This window comes from Syngnathoides biaculeatus, chromosome 6 (genome assembly GCF_019802595.1).
Source record: "Syngnathoides biaculeatus isolate LvHL_M chromosome 6, ASM1980259v1, whole genome shotgun sequence".
Taxonomy (NCBI): domain Eukaryota; kingdom Metazoa; phylum Chordata; class Actinopteri; order Syngnathiformes; family Syngnathidae; genus Syngnathoides; species Syngnathoides biaculeatus.
In genome coordinates this window covers 21,342,747-21,367,935 of record NC_084645.1, presented here as the reverse complement: position 1 = coordinate 21,367,935, position 25,189 = coordinate 21,342,747, and the positions used below count along the sequence as shown (strand labels likewise).

Below are 25,189 nucleotides of genomic sequence, written 5' to 3'. Positions count from 1 at the left end.
TTTGTGGTGGGGGTGGGGTACGTTCCCGGTACACTCGCCATACAGAGACCATCGTTTGGATTTTTACTCCTTGCACGCGTTTAACGGATAAAAACGCACTTTTTAAAATTCTGAGATACGAGCGCCTTAACTGCTTCAGCCATTTATTTATTTTTTTTAATCATAAGGAAAGAACAAAAATTGGAGAGACACCAACCAAAATGGCAAGTTCCCAAGCAACTGCTATAGAGCTCGTGCACGTGACGCCATATTGCAGGTCAAAAAGAGCTGCTCAACAGCGTTTGGGACATTGAACCGGAGCAGAATATTTACAAATATCCGAGACTTGTCGTGCTGTTGGTTGCCACAACAGACGAGTCAGATATTCAAAGAGATCATTCTACGGAATATCTGATGAATATCGATGGATTTCGGCAATTAAACGCGATGGAAACCAAATTCACGCAACTGTGTCGCGATCACTTCATTTCAGGTATGAATTATTCTCGTCAATTTCAAATGACCAAAAAGTATTTAAAATGCCAAGTTGGCTCATTTGAGAAGAATGCATATTTAAAAAAGGAAAATAAACCGTCTGTCGCAAAGAAGGTTTACGGAGGTTAAAGTGTGGCAGCGATACGCTTCCGCATACGGACGAGCCGTGTCCGTCCTCTTTTTTTTTTTTTCTTTCAATCATAGTTAATGAATGCAAGTTTGTGTAAAACCAGGGGTCATTTATTTTAATATTGGTATCTGTATTGAATACTAGCTAAAAGATCGATGGGAGTACAGCAATGGTTAGTGTGTCGCCGAACACACCTCCGCGTTCACAAGCTGAAAACCCGTCGTCTTTTTTTTTTTTTTTCAATCATAGTTGCTGAATGCGATTTTGTGTAAAACCAGCGGTCACTTATTTAAATGTTCATATTTTTATTGAATACTAGCTGAAAAGATCGACGGATTCCAGAAAAGGTTAACGTGTGGCCGAACACGCTTCCGTGTTCACGAGCCGTGAAGCCGTCACGATGTGGGATTTATTCCTGATTGAGAAGAGATCCAGCAACAAAGTATTTGTATGCGTCCGAACTTTTCTACGCTTTCAAACTCTTCCGTGTAAATCTCGACGACTTACTCACCAGATCCATGCGTAGCTCCTACAAGCGGGTTAACAGTCCTCTTTCTTATCGGCGAAAACGTCGACTTGGGCATTAAATACGGGCCCTCTATGCCGAGTTGATCCAATTTTTCCACGTACCTTCGTTTATTGTCACCTTCTAAATGTCTAACGGTATCGGACAAGACTCTGGGCGTCGTGCTTCACGACATATTTTCGTGCCGTCTCCAACCGACTTAGCGTTGACAAATGCTTTGCTAGACCGGCAGTGCACGAGCTCGATATAGACTGACGCCTGCGTTTACGTTTCAATTCAAATCTGAATAATGCCATTACATCCCTTTGCAAACAATATAAAGGGCTTCTCCGGTTAAGGACGGAGTTTGTTCCCATGGCGATGAGGTAAGTTGAATTTCCATGTTAGTTGGAAGACGCCAACAATCTCATCTTGAGAGGCCGACGCTCACAAACCGCTGCTGCGTGTCGGTGCGTGCGTCACTCACGATGAGCGCCGTGTGGTTCTTGCTGCGCACCGCCTTGTGCAGGGAGGTGATGCCGTCTTTTGTTCTGAAGTCCAGATGAGCGCCGCCGCTCTTGAGCAGCTTGATGAGTTCCGCGCATCCTTCCAGCTGCACCGCCAGCGTCAGGGGACATTCTGCGGCACAAGGACGCATGCAAAAAAAAACAAAACAAAACAAATAATACACAATAAAAAGATGTAACATTATTCATCCATCCATCGTTCAAGGCACTTATCCTGACAAGGGTCGCGGGATTGCTGAAGCCTAACCCAGCTAACTTCAAGCGAAAGGCAGACTACACCCTGAACCGGTCGCCGGTCACATCGTAGGGCACATGTGGACACCATCACTAGGCGGGAATCGATCCCACGCACCAAAGTCAGAAATACCTTCAGGTGTTGCCAATCTTCTATTAGACTACGTCCAAAATTTTTAGGCCAAGTATTGTATCGACGAAAGACATTTTTGTCTCTCAGTTCCCCCATCATGCCTCACATTTTCTAACATTCCATATGACAAAATGAGTAAAATATGTATCGCTTAAATTGGATTGGACCGCTACCAGAATTGGCCAAAACTCAAGGCTACAATACCGATATCGGATTGGAAGAGAAAAAATTGGATTGGGACATCCCCGTTTAAAACTGATATTAAAGTTTCATTTTCTACTTTATTAGTCATTCATATTCATTTTACACTTTTGGGTATCTAAAATTGAAAGATAATCAAATAAAATATTCTCAATTAAATGTATCATTTGTTAGTATTTTTGATTGTCTGGAACAGATTAACTGTATTGACATCATTTCTAATGGGATATCTTGCTTTGTTTATTGTACAGATGGGTTTTAGTCGGATTTTTTGGAAACGGTGAGTCAAGAAAATACATCTTCTATTCTATTTAATATTGTAAGCCACTGTGACATTACAATTAGTTTGAACACAAATCGATTCCACACACAAGTTAAGCTAGCTTTTACTTACACAAAAGTGTATTGTGCAAAAAGTGAATGATTGACATTCCTCCCATCCCGTCAGAGGCGACACTATTTGAATCCCACCATGTAGAACAATGATTCGCAACCGGTGGGTCGAGACCCAAAAGTGGTCCTCGGACGGCTGTCAAAACGACACACGTTCCTCAGTTTGTTACGCTACTGATTTAGAGAGGTTCCGAGGTCACAGACGGCGTAAGATTACATTTCCGTGTGATTTAAGAAGCACTGTATTTGCTGTTTTTCCATTGAATTGTTTAATATTTGTTGCTGTTTAAGATTTTTCGTCCACATACTTTAATAATGCATTAGCATAAGAAGGTGAGACACAATCCTACATTTCGGCTTGCGTACAAATTTGGACAATGCCCCTCCCCCCCAAAAAAAAAAAAAAAACAATGCCAAAAGTCAATTGTGCACCTTATACATATGTATCGCGGAACATGAAGACAACGCTCATATTTTATAAATGTGTGTCATCATCGAAAGCAGGAATGGTAGCCTGCGAGGACCATGTAAGGAGCCTGCGAGGTATGTTCTGAAAATACCACAAGCCACAAATTGTTATTATTATTTGTGCTTTAAATTCTGAATCTAACTTGCTTACGTAAATTATTATTTTTTTTTTAAACTGTAATGTTATTTACTACAATAAATGAAAAAAATATTTTATGTACGTGTTTTGAACTGAGTCTGAAATTTGCCGCAAACAGGTCACGTAGCCCTTCTCATGAAGTTGCCCCCGGCCTAAAAAAGGGTTGCTGAGCCTTGATCTAGAGGTTATGAAAAAGCTTTCCATTTTCATTCTAATATGCCACCGCCACCTCCAGGTTAAGAAAAAGGTGTAGCCTACACTTTCATTCCAATTTGACAGCATGCACACTTGTGCTCTTGAGGTTACATACCCCGGCAGAATTTGCGAAATTTAAGGGTTTTCCAGAATTTTCATTTCAACTTTGGGATCGCGTATTATCTGTGCGAGCACATTATACTCGAGAAATGATGATAGTCGTCACTATTTTCCAGTACTTCTGATTTCAAATTCATTTTGGTGTCGAAAAACAAATGATGAAACGCAAGGGCAATTACGTGGACTTCACGATACGATGAGGAAATGTCACGTTTTGATCAAAATTGCCCATTTGTGACTTCTCCTAGCGACTTTCTCACCTCCTGTGTCTGGATCGTGGAAATTGGGGTCCAGGCCTTTTTCCAGAAACCGGGATACCTTTTCAACGTTCCTCTGCTGCACGTACTCCATGAACTTCTTCAGGTTGGCCTAATGGAGGGAGACAAGGGAGCGAGGAGAGAAGGAAGAGACAGCTGTGATTGGCCCACGGCAGACTCGTGTGGCTGACGCCGTTTAATAATGCAGCGCCGAGATGAAAGCTCAATTCGCCGTCCTCCTCTTTTTCCAGCGGGTGAAGGTTTTACGTCTCTCCTGTCATCATATCAAACGAACGGAGCGCGCGGCCGTCGATAAGCTCGCGACAGGGACAAGGGGAGGAAAAGAAAAAAGGTCCGGACACTTGAGAGTTAACACGGGAATTACATTTTATTTAGGATTTAAATGTAAAAGGGCCAGCACGGCGGGTGATTCGTTACCACGTCCGTTCTACTCCGGCTTCCACATTCTAAAAACATGCCTTTCAGATTTATTAAATACTCTTAATTGTACTTGGGTGTGAATGTGGGTGTGATTTTTTTCTTCTTTGTGTGAGTGTGTGTGTGTGTGTGGTGTGTGTGTACTGGGAAACCAGTCCAAGGTGGACGTCGCCCGTAGTCTCAAAGCAGGATGGAATAGGTTCAAATCTCACTTGCAACATTAATGAAGAAAAGTTCCATCAAAATGGATGACTGGAGATTGAAATATGTCTGATGTCAAATGTCTTCATCTGATGAAAGATTCATAACGTTCTTAGAAACATTCATAACGTTGATAGTCATTTTCTGAACAGAAAAGAACAAAACTGGAAAACGTTGTACTACCCAAAGGGGGAAAAAAACTGTTTTTCATGAGAAGAAAGTCATAACAGTCCAAGGAAAGTTATGAGACTACAATAGTGTTTGATATTATTTTTGCCCGTTGTGGCAAAAAAAAAAAAAAAAAAGTGCCTAAAACCATATGAAAAGCCAACCGAAAACCAATGTAATATTTCCCATAGGAAACAATGTAAATCAAACTAATTCGCACCATACACCCACAAATATTACCCGTCACCAATAAATATAGACACCCCCCCAAAAAAAACATATTTTATAGGTAATAACTGCAGCTCAACATTTACAAATCAATGTGAAATGAAAGGAGAAGGGACTTAATGTACATTAAACATCACTTTTGTGTTTATATAAATAAAATGTACACATTTAAGCCAATGCAAGTCGTGGCCCGTTTTAGCGCTTCCTACTGGTAAAATTCTATATTGCAGCTGAACAATAAATTGGGTTATTGAGTCAGTAAATGATCGGCAGTGTGAAAGCTTCACTCAAGGAAGTGCTGCAACCAGAGTTAGACAGTCTGAAAAAATATATGACAGTAACAGAAATAGCAGTAACACCAAAAAGAGGGGGGTCGTCCGAGTAATAAACAGACCAGAAAGAAAATGGCTGACAATGCTGAAAATGGCTGACACGTGCGCAATGCCTACAAGAAAACACTCAATAAAAGATATGCGTGCACGTGTAATTCTTTGTGTGGGTTCTTAATTCCAGCAAATGTTTTGTCCGATTCCCGCGGCCAATTTGGTACGAACCATTTTCAAACTGATAAAATCGAGTGATTGTACGACAATGGGGGCAAAATTATGGCACATAAAAAATAAATTGCGGAAAATTGAATCTGAAAACTGGGGCATATGAAATCTGCAGCTCCCCAGTAATACTTGTGAGAATAGACGCTATAGAAAATATACGGATGGGTGTTGTAAAAAGCGTTTACATTTAGCAATCACGAGGAGCTCAATACAACAAATACACGCAAATGCACTCGAGTTTCACATTCATTATACATGCTAACTCACAAAGGAAGCAGACGTGGTCTGAAACAAGTACCTTTGACCTGCAGGATCCGACTACAATTTATCGTTAACTGGAGCTAGTTTCAACCCCGATACAAATATTACTCCACACACAATCATTACATACGGTACATCTCGTTAAAAAAAAAACACACAAAAAAAAAAAAAAAACAATTGCACGCACTGTACATGGGTATACAGGGTGTACCAGAAGCCACGATAAATAGCTTTTGCTCTACTTTGTTTTCGGTATCCTTTAGACAGGCATTAGACAGCTTAGGTTTTGCAGTTTTTGTAGGATATGATTCCCTCGCCCACGGGATTGGAGCAGCGTTCCAAAATTGCTGATGCCACCTGGGGAGAAGTTTTTCTGTCCCCCGGCTGCAGTGAATCATCGCGTAGTACAATTTACGCTATCTGCTTCTCGAAACGTGATCTGGTCTTGACAAGGAATATTTGTAATACTGAACTCTTCGTGCAGGCGATCGCGCTAAGCCCGGCTACGGCAGTCTGCAACGTTGCATTTGGCGAGCTATGGGCACCACTAACAAAAAGTACAAAGTCCGAGCCGGCAAATGCTCATGGGCTCACTTCTCGGGTTCCGAACGATTCAAACGCTGCTCTTCTGACTGGGAGGCGGTCGTTCGTCGCGCGTGCTTACCGAACAAATAAATGGGATTTCATAATTAATCAAGAGTGAACTTTCACGACTCTCTGTGGGCTTCCAGCTGCAGCCGTTACATAACACGGTGAGCGTGCACACGCTCACGCTCACAACGGGCGAGAATCGATAAGTCGCTCACCTTGTACAGCAGCATCATATATTTCGCGTACTTCCTCTCCTGAGTTCCACTTCGTTTGTCTCCGCACCGAGTCCCGCCCGCCTAGCGCTCCACGTCTATACTCCCAGCCCCCCACTGGTCCCCCATCGCCCGCCTCCCCTACACACCGTCACGAGCCGTCGACACCGCCGACCGCTACTCTCACCATTTCCCGGCGAGTGAGAGAAATTCGCGTGAGCCCTTTTTCCTTTTCTCAACTCCCCCCCACCACCCTTCTTCTTCTTCCTCCTCATCCTCTGATGTCGGCAGATGCAGTCGTTATGGAGATGGGTTACGAAGGCAGTTGGCGAGCGGAGACGGCGAAACTGCGGCGCCCTTTGTGGACGCAGTGCAATGGGGGCTCCCGTGTTGCGGTTTCAACCGAGGACGTTTTGTGCTTTGTGGACACATCGCCAAAAAAGAAAGTAGCGCACTTCCTTGTTCAGTTCAGTGTGGAAGCCAAACAAGTTGAGGAGCTTCATGGCCATCGCGCTGCTCCAAAGAATGGTACAATTTACCACACGTTAGATGCTGCATGAATATTAACTCTCAAAACTACATCACATGGTCGGGGATTTCAAGTCCCGTTTGTTTTCGTGAAGGCTAATGCATTCAATCGACAAACTTCAACTATGTCCCAGACTAGTTTCGACCTGTTCTGTTCTCCATAAAACACTTGAAAAAAAATTGACTCTGATGGATGGAGACCTTTGTCTGATTCACACCAGAGGAGTTCATCCGTCCATCCATCCATCCATCCATCCATCCATCCATCCATCCATCATCTACCGCTTTTCCAGGTCGGGTCGCGGGGGATACCTAGACTTCCATTCCGCCAGCCACTTCTTCCAGTTCTTCCGGAGGGATCCCGAGGCGTTCCCGAGCCAGCCGAGAGACATAGGTCTCTTTCCGGTGGGGCATGCCCGGAAAACCTCACCAGGGAGGTGTCCGGGAGGCATCCGAATCAGATGCCCCAGCCACCTCATCTGGCTCCTCTCAATGCGGAGGAATAGCGGTTCGACACTGAGCCGCTCCCGGATGACCGAGCTTCTTTCTAAGGGAGAGCCCGGACACCCTGCGGAGGAAGCTCATTTCGGTCGCTTGTATCCGGGATCTTGTTCTTTCGGTCACGACCCACAGCTCGTGCCCATAGGTGAGGGGAGGAACGTAAATGGACTGGTAAATTGAGAGCTTCGGCTTTCGACTTAGCTCCCTCTTTACCACAACGGACCGATACAAAGTCCGCATCACTGCAGACGCTGCACCGATCCGTCTGTCGATCTCCCGCTCCATTCATCCCTCGCTCGTGAACAAGACCCCGAAATACTTGACCACCTCCACTTGGGGAAGGATCTCATCCCCGACGTGGAGAGGGCACGCCACACTTTTCCGATTGAGGACCATAGTCTCGGATTTGGAGGTGCTGATTCTCATCCCAGCCGCTTCACACTCGGCTGCGAATCGCTCCAGAGGCGTTCCGTCAACTACTATCTCTCGACGAATGAGATTCAAAGACAGATGCGCAGCCCGCTGACAAGTCGTAAGTCATTGTCCGCGGCTTAAGGCGAAAACCAGGGAGGGACGCGGAGTCGGCGTTTTAAAGGCCACATTACGAGGAGCGAGCTGCGTTGCTGTGGGCTGCGGACATATGTGTCCGAGAAGCAGCCAAGACAAAGTGTTTGTGAAGACTGGTGGAGAGCTAAAAGTTGCGAGTGCACGTCACTCACAAATGCAGCAAGTGAGCAAGGCAGAGAGAGAGCGCGTATGAGCCAATGGAGCGCAATTATTAGCAAGGCATCATCTGTCTCCATGCGCGCCTTCTGAACGCCGCTCATGCGCCGCAATACTTTTTATTCCTTCAACGTGATCCCAACGGCCCGTAAACAATTGTAAATAAATCCCCAGAAAGACTGCATTGATGAATTTCTTCATGCGTTCTTTTTTTTCCCCTTAATGAGAAAGTTATTCTTCTTAAAAATTGCGGAGTATTCATTTTCCAGTTTTATGCACCAGATTGCATCATTTCATTGCAATTTTCATGACAAAAACCCATAAAGGATATGACATAAGGTGTAAACAAAGTATGCATACAGTATATTGTGTAATATTTATGCAATAAAAACAAAAACAACTATTATAGTATATAAGTATAAAATATTAAAAAAGTATGTTTATCTCAGATTTAAATACGAAAACAATAAAAAGATAATCAAATGAATAAACAAAGTAAAAAGTAATACGAAAAATAAACGGAAAATAAAGAATAGAAAACAATCAAAATGTTGGATATTTGATTACTAAGTCAACACAAAATTATAACTAAAAATTAAATCAATATGGCTTCAGAAAGAAATAAAACAGATAATGATCAAACGACAGTATGAAAAAATTAAGAAAACAATGTAAAGATAAAAATAAATACATTAAAATAAATATGACAAAAAACACTAACTATTCCTAGCTTTATCATAATCGGGAATAAATAAAAATTTCAAATTAAAAATAAATACGACAAAAACAGGTGGCACGGTGGATGAGTGGTTAGAATCATCTGCCTCACAGTTCTGAGGATTGGGGTTCAAATCCAAGCCCCGCCTATGTGGAGTTTGCGTGTTTTTTTTTCCTCCAGGCACTCCGGTTTCGCCCAAACCACATCCCCAAAAAACAACATTAATTGGACGCGCTAAATTGCCCCAAGGTGTGATTGTGAGTGCGACCAGTACAGAGTGTACCCTGCCTCCTGCCCGTTGACAGCTGGGACAGGCTCCAGCACTCCGCGCTGACCCTTGTGAGGATAAGCGGCGAAGAAAATGGATGGATAAATCGATACAAACTCAAACAAGATCAAGTTTGAATGAAAGTTGAACCAATTCTCTTCTCAACAGGCTTCATAGTCTGAACATATGCTGGATATCCTCTGCAAAAAAAAAAAAAAATCGAAATTCATCATTTCCGCAATGAATGCAATTACATTCTTCCATATTTGAAGGGAGAGGACCTTTATGCTATTTTTTAGAGAAGCACGAGCATGCCTGGACACACACACACACACATTGGTAAAGGGAGTTGTGTCACCAGTGGGAAATCAATGACTAATACCGGAAGTTGAAGGCAGTTAGAGCGCAGCGTGGCATCAATCACGCCGTAAGGCGACGGCGCTCAAAGCTCACAAGCAGGAAGTGGATGTGTGCCAATTGTGCGGCCGTATGGAAAGAAAGAAAGAAAGAAAGAAAGAAAGATCAATCCGTCCAACGTCTGGACCGATCCGTCTGTCGATCTTCTTCCCTCACTCGTGAACAAGACCCCGAGATACTTCAAGTCCTCCGCTCGGGGCAGGATCTCATCCCCGACCCAGACAGGGCACGCCACCCTTTTCCGACCGAGGACCACGGTCTCGGATTTGGCCCACCCCAGCCGCTTCACACTCAGCCGCGAACCGCTCCAGTGAGAAATGAGGAAAAATCCTGATCCCTGTTCAAACCTTAGTACTTTGGCAAGTGCTCGCATGAAAGCGCGTCACAAGCCCCAAATGACACCAATGCAGGCTTTTCCGCTTCCCTCGCAGGCATTTACTTCCGTTCAATAGTGGCCCGGGCACCCATGCGTCACATACGTGTACTCCACGCACGCTAAGTGTGTCAAACACTGGTGCTCATCACCGGGACGGCCTCACGGCCTCCGTTGCCTGCCGGCTGCTGGTCGTGTTGCGGTGACGCTGGCGTCGACCTTTTTCACCGTGACGTCACGGCAACTCCAAGATGGCCTTGGCCCGCATTTCGCCGCGAGCAAACCAATTTTTTACGTTTGACCAAAGCATGAATTGAAAATGGAAAAAACACAGGAAATGTCTAGACTGATGTCGTCAGTCATTTTCTCCATTATAGTGGCGTGAATATGGGAAGAAGATATGACGATGATAAATTTGGTTCCAAGGAATATGAACCAAAATTGATATGAAACGGGAAAATTGCCGCAAACACGTTCAACATTATCCCTAAAGGTCAAGTGTCATGCCTATAAAACATTCTAAAATATATATACATTGTCATGAAAAATACATATAGCATAATTCACTTCAATGTCTATACGAAAAAATAAATATGAGCGGAGAGCGCGCTATCCACGTGCAAAGTTGCGGAAGTCTCATTCGACATCGGGCCATTCGCCATTGAAAACACGCTGTGGCACCTACGATGGGACACGGAAGCTCTTTTCAAAGAAGAGAACATCTCACAATCGAGTGAAGTGACCGGGGGCAATATCAACCCATCGTTTTGAGCCATGTATAGATGATATGCGGATCACTTATAACTAGCAACAGACTCCCACACAGTATGTATGAGCCAGCCCGGCCGAAGCCGTCGCCGAAACACCGGCTCGTTGTAGTGATGGATATTGTTCGAACACGCGGGAGGATGCATTCGCTCTTTTTGAAAAGTATGGAACCTTTCATAAAGACCCGGTTCGTCGTGAAAAACGTGTCGATGTACCCGTCAGTGCCGCGGACGGCTTCGGCGGCGGCGGACACAATTGCGTGATGTGACCAGGGCAATTATAACCTATCGTTTCATTTCGTTTCGAGCCATATTTAGATGATATGCGGACCACTTCTAACTTACAACAAACTCCCAGACAGTATGTATGAGTCAACCAGGTGGCGCCGCGATGAGGGACGGGTACATCGGCACATTTTTCACGACAAACCGGATCTTTTTGAAAAGTATGAAGAATAATTCCATTCTCCCGAGTATTCGAACAATATCCGGCACTACAACGAGCTGGAATTTTGGCAAACACGAAGGAACAAAGAGCTACCTTCCAGCAGGTAAAACCGCCTGAGTGGGCGTCTGCTACTGACGTCGCTTCCTGCTTCTTCTCGAAAACAAATCCCTCGAGAGGATTTTCATGGGGGGAGTGACAAAAAGCCATTTACGCCAAAATCATGTTGGGTAGTTGAAAAAATGGATGGGTCCTTTTTTTCCATTAATTAACATACTAAAAATCGTGCATTTCATGACCGTGGACCTTTAAGTGAGTGGCAAATTAATGAATTTGGCCGTTGCTCCGATTAATGCCATCGATAGCTTGCACGCTGCTGTTCACTAGCAGGCCAGCCATTGCAATCTGCTACATTACTTGACGACAACCCAAGCAGATATCTTAAATGTCTTCCACAAAAACCAGGAATTAATTTTAATTGCTAGTTTGTCGTCTTCAGAAGTGGCTACGACACTGCTCGGCAGTCTTGCAGTATTCTCTGGACAGCCATTTACAAAATCCGTCCTGCAAGTTTTGCTGGATTGTCTTGTTTTTTTTTTACCTTGAAAAAAATCCCCAGACACGACAAGTTTTTTTCGTCGTTTTCAGCTCAAGTCAGCGGTCGGGAATCAATTTCTGTCCCCCGGGAGCGGCTCGGTTCCTTTGGGCCCTCAAACATAACGAAAAATATCGGTAACGTCACCGACTGGCAGGCAAAAACGGCCGCGCAGGAGGACGGATATGCAGTTTCAGAACGTTGCGAGACAGACTAAACATTTGGGGAAGAAGAGCTCGGGATTTCAGCGTGAGCCCGCAAATACACAAAGGCCTGCTGTCGAACCGATGAGGAAGGATTGAGGCTACGATTGCACAACGACCATCTGACCAAAAGTTTTTTCGAAGTTGTGCGAAAAAAAAAAATGCTTCCTGGTCTTACAGCATGTGGCGTATTCGACTTGATCAACGCATCCAAACAGGTGCAAAATCTTGACTTTTCCTTTTATTTATGTTGTCATGCCGATTAAGTGGGGGGGGGGGGGGGAATGGTGCAATTAAGATAACGTGACGCCCTCGGAAGTGGGCGGGGGTGAACCGTGATTCCCGATGGTCCCGTGCAGTGGCTCGGACGGGGTTCACATTGTCGGCGCACCGGTTTTGCTTTACCCAGACAAAATTCATGTCAAGAATGTTGTTTACAATCCTGCCAAATTTGAAATCACTATAATTACATAAAATGAGGCTTCAAAATTGTGAAAAATGAAGTCACATTTTCCCAGCTCGCACATGCTGGGGGCGTGTCCGCCAATTGTATTGAAACCACGCCGGAGGTGACGGTCTGAGCGCTCTCGGTGCTGCAAAGTCTCTTTGTGGGTCATGCGCATGCACGTACTGTATATTTCAGGGATGAGAATGACCAATTTGGAGAAAGACTGAAAATGTCTGTCGATGGGGGGGGGTTTGATTTTCCTCCTGGATATTTTTTGCTCCTATCGGAACACAGAGCGCACAGCACTTTGCCGGGAATGTCCACTTTTTGTATGTGTCCGGTTAGACGTGTTGATTCCGTTTTCGGTCCTATCTGCACGGTGACACTTTTTTCAAGCCATGCCCGTCCGAAACAGTTTTTGATCCCAGCATCCTTGTCAATTTCCCTCGCTCGATCTTCATCCTTTTTTTTCCCCAACACTTTTGTAAAACTTTGAACACACCGTCGCTCAGTTCGCGCTAAGTCCCACGCGCCATTACTTGGCTAACTAACAAGTTCCACTGCGATTTCTGAGACCCGAGAACACGTGTACAAGGCAATGGTGCAACTCGATTAACCGCTACCACGATTGGATCGTTACACTGTATAACTCTGTTGTCCAATCGAGTAATCTGCCGCAAACAAGTTTGAATGTTTATGTCGCAAAATGCAAATATTTACACTACCGAGCAAGTTAGGACGCCATATGATAGTCGTGCTTGTGCTCGCGCGAAGCTGAACTCGCAGCTCGGAGCCCACCACGGAGAGGCAAGCGCACGACACCCTTTAAAGTTTCGGTTATGACGTATGTTAGATCCCTCGATGTAGAAGAAGGGGAACTATGAGACCGAAGGATTTCCCAGTAAGCGTACCCAGAGTTCCCCTGTTAGTAACGCATGCGCATTCATCACAAGGAGACTTTTCAGCATGGTGGGGGGAGCGCTCAGACCGTCACACCGGCTCAACTGTCAACCGACAAACAGCACTTCAATGCGCTGGAAAATGGATCCGATTTCTATCTCGTCCGTACATAAAATGATATGATCGAGTCAGGAAAACGTCCCTAAAAAGGCACTGGAAAACAACCGTGCAGACCCAAAGCTCCTTTTCGCACACCGGTCGTCAGGTCCGGTTTATTTATTTTTTTGCCAAACGCTCGCGTGCCTTCTCTCTGCGACGCACGCACACTCGCAGCCGACAACGGGGCACTCTGAGGCGGCAGCCACCGTCCGTGCACGATGCAAGCACGGAAAGAACACGGACTCAAACCATCCTCCGCAGAGCCGTGAGGCAAAATATGCCAACCGCTTGCTATTATTTAAAAATGGTTCCTGCAAAAAAATAAAAAATGAAAAATAAAAAAAAAAAGTCCAGCTCGATTCTACAACATAGCACAAGGAGGCAGACCGTGCACTAAATTACATTTAGTGACGCTTCCCAATAAGGATCTTAATAATTACACTCTTAAGTGTGTGATTAGAACTCACACCCACGCTCACATGAAATCTTTCTCTCTCTCTCTCTCTCTCTCTCTCTCTCTCTCTTTCTGTGTGTTGTTACGTGTTGCCGGCTGGAGATAGTGAGCTCCTAAAATCTCCGCTATCCATATCTAACAGGATTATATTGTAATGCTCCCTGCTACAAAAAAAAAAAAAAGAAGACCAATACACTCTGCGAGACTTACAGACTTTATCCCGAGGAATGGGATTTACTTTGGGAGGAAAAATCTGTAACCTTTTACACATTACGGCGCTAAACAAATCTTTTTTTTTTTTTTTTTTTGGTTGGTGTTGTAATTTGAAGCACTAAAAGCTTGAAGTAACGCCCTGATATAAAAGCACTGGAAGCTCCAGTGTGACATTTAGGGTCCTCGTTCATACACACACACACACACACACAGAGATTCATAATTCATTGCACTTAAGATGAACACACTGGATGTATCATTCATGAGTGCAGAAAGAAAACATTCCCCAACGCCCCCCCCCCCAAAAAAAAGAAGTGGCGTTACTATAGTAACAGCATCCACCGCATCATTAACCACCAATGTTATGTTCCAATGCAATATTAGACTATTCAGGCGAATATTTGGGGACAATATATTCATATATCGAATAAAAACAAACGCTTCTGCCATTTTTCATGACGGGAACTACAAAAAAAAGAAAACGTTTTTTTTTTTTTCTATGATCGCATATTTTCCACAAATCTGTCTTGGCGAGCAAATTCTTCTTTACAGATAAAGGTGCTGATTGGACAGCGTGCCGAAGGCCCGCACAATAGAAGGCCACACTAAAACTGCAGTTTTACTGTATTTATTGTACAGTACGCAAGCTCTCTCTCTCTCTCTCTCTCTCTCTCTCCTCTCTCTCTCTTTCTCCCTCACTCTCTCTCAAACACGAGTTTAAAAAAATAAATGAAACCCGCCGTAGACCTTGAAACTGGTAATTGGTCCTTGCCGATTATTCAGAAATATATCAAAGCGTAGCGCAGCCCAAGCGAAGGGGTGGGGCGGGGTTGGGGGTTGGGTGGGGGAGGGGGTCTTGGGGTTTGGGATAAAAAAAAAAAAAAAAAAATAGCACCACAATGAGGCGAACGGGACAAGCCGCAAAGTAAGCTTCGCGTCCAACCTCAGCGGCTTTGCTCTTTGCGGCTCTCTCCAAACGCAGCATGGCGACTTCACCGGGGTAAATCCTCTCCAAAAAGGTGGCGCCAGAAGCAATATGGATCAGATTTCCGCCGTTATTCCTGATGAGCCAGTAGGTGGTCCGGCGTGAGCTTGGCAGCGTTGGCTCGATTAAAGGCCACAACAAAGCGCAGAGCCTCTTTGCCACTCAGCAACACGCACACAGCCTAGTGTATTGTATGTGGACCCCCACCATAGACAAACACACCCCCCCCCCCCCCGCCCCCCAGTCCATAAAACACACACATTCTGCTCCACTCTCCGGACTAATTCCTCCCACCCGACGCGGCACAATGGCAGCTAAGCTTTGTTGTGTCCTTTCAAATCGGGCTCGTTTGGCCGCAGAGACGGCGACAAATGAAATACGAACAAGGTGAACGCAAAAGTGCGGCGCGATGATACTCTCCGTCATATTATACTCGACGCTACCTGGTTGAAATTCTGCGTTGTGGAGGGTTTTTGTGGTTGTTGTTGTTGTTTTAATTAACAGATGCCGCAGGATCACACTGAATTCCAAACTTGGCCAAGAAAGCGGATTCGGACTCGGATTCTGATGGCTGTTGGTTCTTTGGTGAATTTCTCATTCATTTTTCTTGTTTTCCAAACATGCATCCATCCATCCATCCATTCATCCATCCATCCATCTTTTTAGCCGCTTATCCTCACAAGGGTCACGGGAGTGCCGGAGCCTATCCGAGCTGTCAACGGGCACGAGGCGGGGTACACCCTGCGACCGGTCGCCAGCCAATCGCAGGGCACACGGAGACAAACAGCCGCACTCACAATCACGCCTTGGGGCAATTTAGAGCGTCCAATTAATGGCGGATGTTTTTGGGATGTGGGAGGAAACCGGCGGCACGGGGGAGAACATGCAAACTCCAGACAGGGAGGGCTGGGATTGAACCCGGGTCCTCAAAACTGTGAGGCCAACGCTTTCCAGCTGTTCCACCGTGCCCCCGTTTTCCAAAAATGTTTTGGAAAAAAATGACTTGTTTAATAAAATTATTAAGCCGAGCAAATGTAACTTAGATTACATATTTATTGATAATCATACTACGTGCAGTTGAAGCCGGAAGTTTACATACAGTTCAGCAGGATGTTGTTGTTTTTTTTTCATTTTGTTTGTCTCACTGTCTGATGTCAAATCAGACTAAAGCCAGATTAGAGTTTGCCAAAAGGCACAAAGACAAAGGATCTTAACTTCTGGAGACAAGTCCCGTTGTCTGGTGAAACTGTAGTGGACCTGTTTGGCCATATTGGACAAACATTACATCTGGAGGAAATATGGAGAAGCTTGGAGACCTAAGAACACCGTCCCAACTGTGAAGCACGGTGGTGGCAGCATCGTGTTCTGGGGCTGTTTTGCTCCAGCAGGAATTGGACCACGTCATAACATAGACAAACTCATAAAGAAAGAACATTACATGGAGATATTAAGGCAACATCTCAAGACATCAGCTAGGAAGCTAAAATGGGTCTTCCAAATGTACAACGACCCTGAGAAAGCTGACAAAATCGTCCAAAGTGGCTTGAGGACGACAAAGTCAATGTTTTGGACTGCCCACCACAAAGCCCTGATCGGAATCCCACAGAAAATTTGTGGGCGGATCCGAAAAGGTTAAAAAGATGGATGGATGAATGGATGAATGAATGGCTAGATGGATGAACGGATGGAGGTTTGGAAAACGAGAAAAATGGGCGAGCAAGGCAGCTGACAAACCCGAGTCAGTTCCACCAGTTCTGTCAGGAGGGAATGGGCCAGACCAAAAAACAAAAAACTGATTCAGATTCTGGATTCCAGCAGAGTACCGTGAGAAGCTTGACGACGGTCACCTGTAACCTTTGACCCAAGTCATGCAGTTCAAAGGAAATGCAGGAAGGAAATGTATTGAAATTTTTGACATTGAAGAAAATGATATAAAATTCTCTCTCATTATTTTATATTTATGTGATTACAATGAAAAAAATACCCACTTTTTTTTCCTATTTGAGAAAGTTTAGATAAATCAGTTTACAGACGACTGTACGCGTGACTAAAAACAACCAACAAAATAATAACAATAAGAATCATAACAAATTTTCTCCCATCTTTAAATCCGCCAACAAAAGTGTTGATTGTTTGAACGCGTTTGAATAATAATATAAAATTATCTTTCTCATTATTTTATATTTATGTGATTCCAATAAAAAAAAAAATACCCACTTTTTTTTCTATTTGAGAAAGTTTAGACAAATCAGTTTACAGACTGTACACGTGACTAAAAACAACCAACAAAATAATAACAATAAGAATCATAACAAATTTTCTCCCATCATTAAATCCGCCAACAAAAGTGTCGATTGTTTGAACGCAGCCAGCGGGGACGAGAGGGAATGCATGTTGTCATCACAATCAAGAAAAAAAGGAGACCGCTGAATCAGGACTGGTCAGGTGCTTTCACGCGCGCACTGGCACACAATGAATCGGCAACTTCCACATTTTCACACTGTGACACCCTCGGCACGCGGGCAAAGGAGAAGCCGCAGTCGCCGTTTGCCGAACGGGCCAAACGCGCAAATAAAAAAAATTGGAAAACTCTCGAGGAGCTGCTGATGTGGACCGCGACTCACGCTTGACTGCTCACACGCAAACTGAGCAACTCCTTGTTTTGACGTCAACCACGAGCCCACACCCCTTAAAAGCAAATATCCAGCACGCCATACAGTACTACAGTACGTACAAGAATTTGTGATTCTCATTTTATACAATATACTACTATTTTTCTTGGTTAAAAACATTATGGGCGGCACGGTGGCTCAGCTGGTGAAGCGTTGGCCTCGCAGTTCTGAGGTCCCGGGTTCAATCCCGGCCCCGCCTGTGTGGAGTTTGCATGTTTCCTCCAGGTGGGCGCTCCGGTTTCCTCCCGCATCCCAAAAAACGTGCAATCTTAATTGGGCACTCTAAAATTGCCCCTAGGTGTGATTGTGAGTGCGGCTGTTTGTCTCCGTGTGCCCTGCGATTGGCCGGCGACCGGTTCAGGGTGTACCCGTCGACGGCCGGGATAGGCTCCGGCAAGCCCCGCGACCCTTGTGAGGATAAGCGGCAAAGAAACTGGATGTACATACTGTAATGACTGACTGAAAAAGAATTAGCTCATTACAAAGAAAATTCGGAGAAAAAAAAAAAGCAACATTTTTGTGTCATAACGTTACAGCTTGACATTTTTGGGATTAAAATATATAAATAAATAGGCATGTCTTTCATAATTTTTTTTTTTCTGAGATTCTCAAAAGATATTTTATTCACTTCAAATCATAATATGACATTTCCCATTTATTATCTATTTCATCGCGCTACCATTTTACCAATATTCGATACATTAAATATTTTTAATAACCATTTTTGACCATTGATACAACTTTTAAGATTCGTGGTATTTCAATTCATTTCAATGGGTAAAATGAAGTCACAAGCGTGGTTACACACTTGATCACAACATTTCAAAATATCCATCATCCATTTTCTTCACCGCTTATCCTCATAAGGGTCACGGAAGCGCCGGAGCCTATCCCAACTGTCGACGGGGAGGAGGCAGGGCCCACCCTGAACTGGTTGCCGGCCAATCGCAGGCCACATCAATTAAAATGTTAAATATTAAAATCATCATTGGTTGCAACCCAAACGGCCAAATAAATGAAGCAATTGATGTTAACGGCAGTTTTTTTTTTTTTTCAACTGCCAATGCGAGCTGGTGTGATTAATAGAGCGATGGTTTGATGGGTTGCACACAGTCCATTTTTTTTGCTGCACCAGCAAAGAAGAAGAAGAAGAAGAAGGAGGAGGAGAAGAAGATTGGGTGCAATGCAGCAGATGCAAGACAACGGCTGAAAAATCTACGATCGAGTATATTTGGACCCGGGCTACAAAGGGGGCCGCCGGCTCCACGCAGCCAAGACAAAAAAAAGCGCCGTCCGAAAGAGGAGCGACGTGTGCCGTCTATTTACTCATCCCCGACGATTATTAGAAGTCCATTGTCCCTTGTGAGCGCCCGTGGCGTCCCGTCCCGCAGCCGTCCTTCCAATTCATATTTCCTGACCCAGAATGATCAAGTCCCACGCAAGTGGGCCGACCCGCACGGGAGCTTTGCGACGCGGATAACGTGAGACCGCGTTGGGCGTCGAGTCCGATCCCGCCTCGCTGACGGACGGGCCACGGATCAGTGGATCGGGGAGAGCACGGGTGACTACGCGGTACCGGGGCGCTCGATAGACGGCAGTACCGACGTTTACAGTTTGCGAAAGGCGCGCCAACGTGATACTTCATGATTTGTATTTGACTTTTTCAGATTAATAGTTCGGCTAAAGGATGTGGCATAATCAAGAGGTGCCCGACTAGCGAGCCAAGAATAGTCATCGTTGCCAACAACCAGAGAGGATAAATGCCTGGAAGTACTTTAGGTACTGCGAATATGTGTTGGTGCTACTTTTAAAAAAAGCATTTTGGTGTTCAGTTACTCACATTTGAAAAATGTACGGTTGTGGTCAGTCATGCCCGCAGATATAAAGTTCTGGGTGTGGTCCACCAGTCATGCCCGCAGATATAAAGTTATGGGTGTGGTTCACCAGTCATGCCCGCAGGTATAAAGTTCTGGGTGTTGTCCACCAGTCATGCCCGCAGATATAAAGTTATGGGTGTGGTTCACCAGTCATGCCCGCAGGTATAAAGTTCTGGGTGTTGTCCACCAGTCATGCCCGCAGATATAAAGTTATGGGTGTGGTTCACCAGTCATGCCCGCAGGTATAAAGTTCTGGGTGTTGTCCACCAGTCATGCCCGCAGATATAAAGTTATGGGTGTGGTCCACCAGTCATGCACGCAGGTATAACGTTCTGGGTGTGGTCCACCAGTCATCCCTGCAGATATAAAGTTACCGGTGTTGTCCACCAGTCATGCCCGCAGATATAAAGTTATGGGTGTGGTTCACCAGTCATGCCCGCAGGTATAAAGTTCTGGGTGTTGTCCACCAGTCATGCCCGCAGATATAAAGTTATGGGTGTGGTCCACCAGTCATGCACGCAGGTATAAAGTTCTGGGTGTGGTCCACCAGTCATTCCCGCAGATATAAAGTTATGGGTGTGGTCCACCAGTCATGCACGCAGGTATAAAGTTCTGGGTGTGGTCCACCAGTCATTCCCGCAGATATAAAGTTATGGGTGTGGTCCACCAGTCATGCACGCAGGTATAAAGTTCTGGGTGTGGTCCACCAGTCATGCCCGCAGATATAAAGCTATAGGTGTGGTCCACCAGTCATCCCTGCAGATATAAAGTTACGGGTGTTGTCCACCAGTCATGCCCGCAGATATAAAGTTATGGGTGTGGTCCACCAGTCATGCCCGCAGATATAAAGTTGCGGGTGTGATTAGGGATGGAATCTCAAGACCTTAAAATAACTTACTGAATTCTTATACACAAGCATGTAGTTGTTACCTCATACCATAATCATAATTTATAGTTTCGTCAAAGTGATGTGATATGATGCGCTTGAGCATGAATGTGCTTAAAGTGTGCGGGAGAAGTAAATTAAATATAAACCAAGATCCAGTGTGAAGGTAAGCAGTCGTAACACAATCACTAGTTTGGTTTCAAATGGATCGGAAGACATTTTTGTTTGGTTGTGGTCGGCGCCAGAGTTATTTTTAGCGACAGTACATCACGGTTGAAAACAAAAAAGAAAAGGATTTACTTTGTGGACGTGCCTGTGGTGTATCATTAAGCACCGGAGGTCTTATTTTCCTTATAGCCTGATTCCAGCGTGTAGTAGACAAATAATCAATTTCCTCCTTTTACTTTCACGCACAACTCCCACCGAGTGAAGGCAGACGTATGCTTAAATGGGACTCGAGCTCTTGCGCTTCCATGAGAAGTTTCGGAGGTAAGCCTAGTGGGCGAATACTGCAAACGACACGAGACAGCAAGAAACCACTTTGGGTTCTTGAATGGAACGTTCTAAAAACAACCTTGGGGTGGCGGGGTTCAAGTGCCACTCCTGGCAAGGCAGCAAAATCCCAGAAATATTGCAGTAAAACGGCAGACGACTTGCGCTTTTTACAGCCTGGGTTTTGTTACTTGCACCGTGCCGTGACCTTGGATCAATCGGATGAGCGTGTCATGTTCCTGCCGGCGCACCGGCGCTGATTAGGAGGCGCACACCTGCGCCTCATCCACGCTGATTCACCCCGGTATTTATAGGACCCAGGGGACGACTGGTCTTGGCCAGATCGTTGCAACTCATGCCCCGTTCCTGCACCCCCGTATTCTGGATCGTGAACCCCGGTGTACCGACCTCCGCCTGTCCTCCGACCGACCCCGTAAGCTTGACGTCTTTGATACTGCTGCGTTCTCTGATCGTTCTCCCGTGTACCGACCCCTGCCTGCCCGCGGACCTGCTCTCTACGCCCGACGTCCTTGACTACCGCTGCTCCACCTGACAGTCTGCCTGATCCCCGACTTCGGAACGAATAAACACTTTTCCCGAACTACCTTTGCGTCTCCGGAGTCCTACATTTGGGTCCTCCCTCCGTACCGATGGGTCGTGACAGAGCAAGGTGCGCATATTTTGCTACCAGCTGGTACTGGGAGAAAGTAGTCACCTCCGGGTCAACTGAAATTGTGATTTAAGTCGATAGCTGTCGTAGTAAACAAAATTACAGTGGTACCGTTGACTTCCAAGTTGACTTTGTTCACCGACTGAGCCCTTTTACTCATTTTATTGATAAATGAAATGAATTATCCCCGTTGACGTGAACTGACGTTACACTGTTCTGTTCTAGGCCCTAAAAAGCAACCAGTGAAGAAGTGAAAGAAAAGAACCAAAAACCATCACAAAAGAAAGAAAATTAGCAAAGCAGTGGACCGAATGTCAAGCTAGCACAGTAGTGACGAGTAAAACTGCAGGAAGTGATTAAAGGACCCTCGCGGCCATTTTTTTCCACGGCGAGACCTCCAAATGATGGAACTGTGACACCACGCTTGATGGCGTTGGCAAAATGTATCCGTTTTTCGTCGACGGCACCTCCTTCCGATGGGGGCTCGTTTGGGGGGGGGGGGGGTTCACCTAAAAAAAGGTCTCAATGATTTTGCCACCATATCGACTTCATGTTCAACTTGGGACGCGAGTCCTTGAGACTTTTTCCCACGCGCCCTGTCCCTGACAGACACGTCCGCCGAATTTACAGCCCGTCTGTGAAACTCGTGCCAGGGGCCGGTTCGTTTTTCCAACTTTACGGGCGCGCTACCGAATAAGGCATTGGCCCCCACTCGAAATTCAACTATGTTGAGAAAATACAGGAAGCATCCTAAAAGTGTCATGTCAAGATATATATATATATATACACACATATATATGATCTAAAAAGTCGACTCAGCAACGGTTTGTGGCGTGAACCCTGCGATTCGTGGGGATTGGTAAGAGCGGAATTCTGCACATACGTACAGGTATTATATATGCATTGGGAAGAAAAAAAATTCACACACGTAAAAAAATATATTTATATACAAATATATATATATATATATATACATAAAAGAACAAAAGCTATCATATCAGTTCGACACCCAATACTTGCACTTGATCTGGTGTCTCCCATATTTTAATCCATTCATTTTCCAAGCCGCTTATCCCCGCTAAAGGTCGCAGGAGCTCTGGAGCCCTAGTCGGGTGAAGGGCAGACGATGCCCTGAACTGTGTGCCCCCTGCCATTCAATCGCGGCGGGGGGATATTTACACACCATCACCGAATCGAATCGGGAATCGATTCCCACGCTGCCTGCGCCCGAGTCAGGGGTGTGTACCACTTCACCATCAGTGACTCTCCCTAGCGATTGCACTCTTTACATAAACACAATTACATTCTGGATTATTATGCTGTATGGAGTTTTTATAAAATACAGCGCTATTTTGAAAAATAAACCGGAATGGATTCATTACATCTGGATCATTCCATCGCGGAAAATTGATTTTTAACGAATGAATGAAAAGTTTGGGCGCAGTGTGTGAGAATTCACATGCAAATATTTATACGGCTAAATTGTGTTCCGATCTTGGTCCCGGTGGTTGTAGTTTTTCATACGGCGAGATTTAAACGATGAAGTGAACAGAGCGAAGTGAGCAATTCCGCTCCGTCTCTAACACAAACATGACATGAACGAGAGGAATTTAACACACACAAGCCAACAGTTGTGACAACGTTCGGATGACCCTCCTATGCCAACGTGCCCGCGTGCAAAAAAAAAAAAAAAAAAAAAACCACGCAGCCAACCAAGCAGCGACCGTCCGCGCTCGCACTCAACAACCATCCACGGCCGCGGTTGAGTGAAGTGAACCGGCAGAGGTTGCGTTAGCATTCTGGGAGGCTTTCAGACAAGACTGCAGCAGAGCATGACGACCGAAGGAAAGCCAAGATGGATCGCGGGGGTGGGGGGGGCGCGCAACTTGACAGGTAGCGGGGACGCTTGGAGACTTTCTGCAAACATCCACTGACAGAAAGTGTCTGAAAAGTGAGCAAAGAGGAAACACGCAGTGCAGAGATGAAGAAGCGAGACGGCTGGCCTACCTTACTATTGACTTTGGCCTTGGCGGCTTCTTCGGTTCCCTTTTCCCCTTTGCCGCCGGCTCGTCTTCGGCCCAGCGCGGAACCCATTTCGCACACGGACGCGCTCGGGAACCCACCACCCCCCCCACGCACGCGACCCCCACCGTAGGTCATCCGGGCCCGGACGTCGTCCGCGTGGCCGCCGGCGTCCTCCTACTCCTGCCGGGGGACCCGTTGACGCCCCCTTGCGCCCCACCCCTCGCGACCTCGCCGGCCTCGTAAGAGTCGCGCGTGGACGTTCGCGCGGTCTCACCCGCACGCGAGCGCGCACGCTCGACCGGGCACGGGCGCATGCGCTGCACGGGCGAAAGGGGGGCGGGCGGGGGAAGGGGGGGGGAGGAATGCTGACGCGATAAGCGAGAGAGGCAAGCAAACATGGAGGAGGGCTTGGCGCGAGATTCAGTGCCACCTGCTTCAATAAATTCTTTTTGCGTGACAGTCGGCCCCACTTCCCCAACAGACTCGCCCGTCGCAACCGGTTAGAGCGTTGGCCTCACAGTTCTGAGGTCCAGGGTTCAAATCCCGGCCCCCGCCGGTGTGGAGTTCACACGTTCTCCCCTTGTCTGTGTGGGTTTTCTCTGGGTGTGCACTCCGGTTTCTTCCTCCCACATCCTTAAAAACATCCATTGATTGGACACGCTAAATCGCCCACAGGTGTGACTGTGAGTACGGCTGTCCCCCATTCGGCATTCCCACGAACCTTGTGAGGATAAGCGGCTCAGAAAATGGATGGACGGGTGAGGGGGGGTGGGGGTAACTGAACAGGCCTATTAGTGTGCCGTGAGCGGATCCGTTGTCCAGTTCCGCTTAAAGAGTCCGAAAAAAAAAATGAACTTTTATAGAGAATCTACTGCAGCGTTACATACAGAAACAATGTGGAATAATAGGACTATTGAAGTGGATTAGTAAATATTTAATATCAATTTTGAGTTTCTTGTCGTTGTCCATTTACATTAATAGTCAATAATATTGTCTGATAGAAATTTGAGCCACGTATTACCGGTGTCAAAATCTGGCCCGCGGGCCAAATTTGGCCCACAATGTCATTATATTTGGTCCCGCAAGGCAATTGAAAATTAATAGTAGAGTATAACACACTTGTTTGGTTCCATATTAAAAGGTTGATTTTAAAATTTTGGCCCTCTGTGATTTTGAGTTCGACACCCCCGCCGTAGGCTAACAACAGTGCCTGTGTAATGCAGGGATCCCGTGCTCATATGTCAATTTTGTGCTTTATGTATCGCTGCGTTTTGACATTCCCCATGAAACAAACTGTACGATGACCGGAATTCCCTGCGCTACATTCGCAAGCAACGCGGGAATTTCCCGTTCCGCGACACGACGAGCCGCTGACAACGTTCGAGCGCGTTGTAGGAGGAGCAGGGTGAGCGAAATATGAGGATGTTCTGTCATAATTTTG

General features: G+C 45.7%; 1 protein-coding gene across 1 annotated transcript in view; it reads right to left on the bottom strand.

Annotated features, from left to right (window-relative positions):
- shank3a (SH3 and multiple ankyrin repeat domains 3a) overlaps window positions 1–23,886 on the bottom strand; it is a 125,053-nt gene extending 101,167 nt beyond the window's left edge. Inside the window, exons 1-3 of the mRNA XM_061821659.1 lie at window positions 23,731–23,886; window positions 3,780–3,888; window positions 1,597–1,748 (exon numbers count right to left, since the gene is read on the bottom strand). Of these exons, the coding sequence (XP_061677643.1) occupies window positions 1,597–1,748; window positions 3,780–3,888; window positions 23,731–23,883 (414 nt within the window). The 5' untranslated portion in view covers window positions 23,884–23,886. The remainder of the gene's footprint in view (window positions 1–1,596; window positions 1,749–3,779; window positions 3,889–23,730) is intronic.
- Between the last annotated feature and the right edge of the window lie 1,303 nt (window positions 23,887–25,189).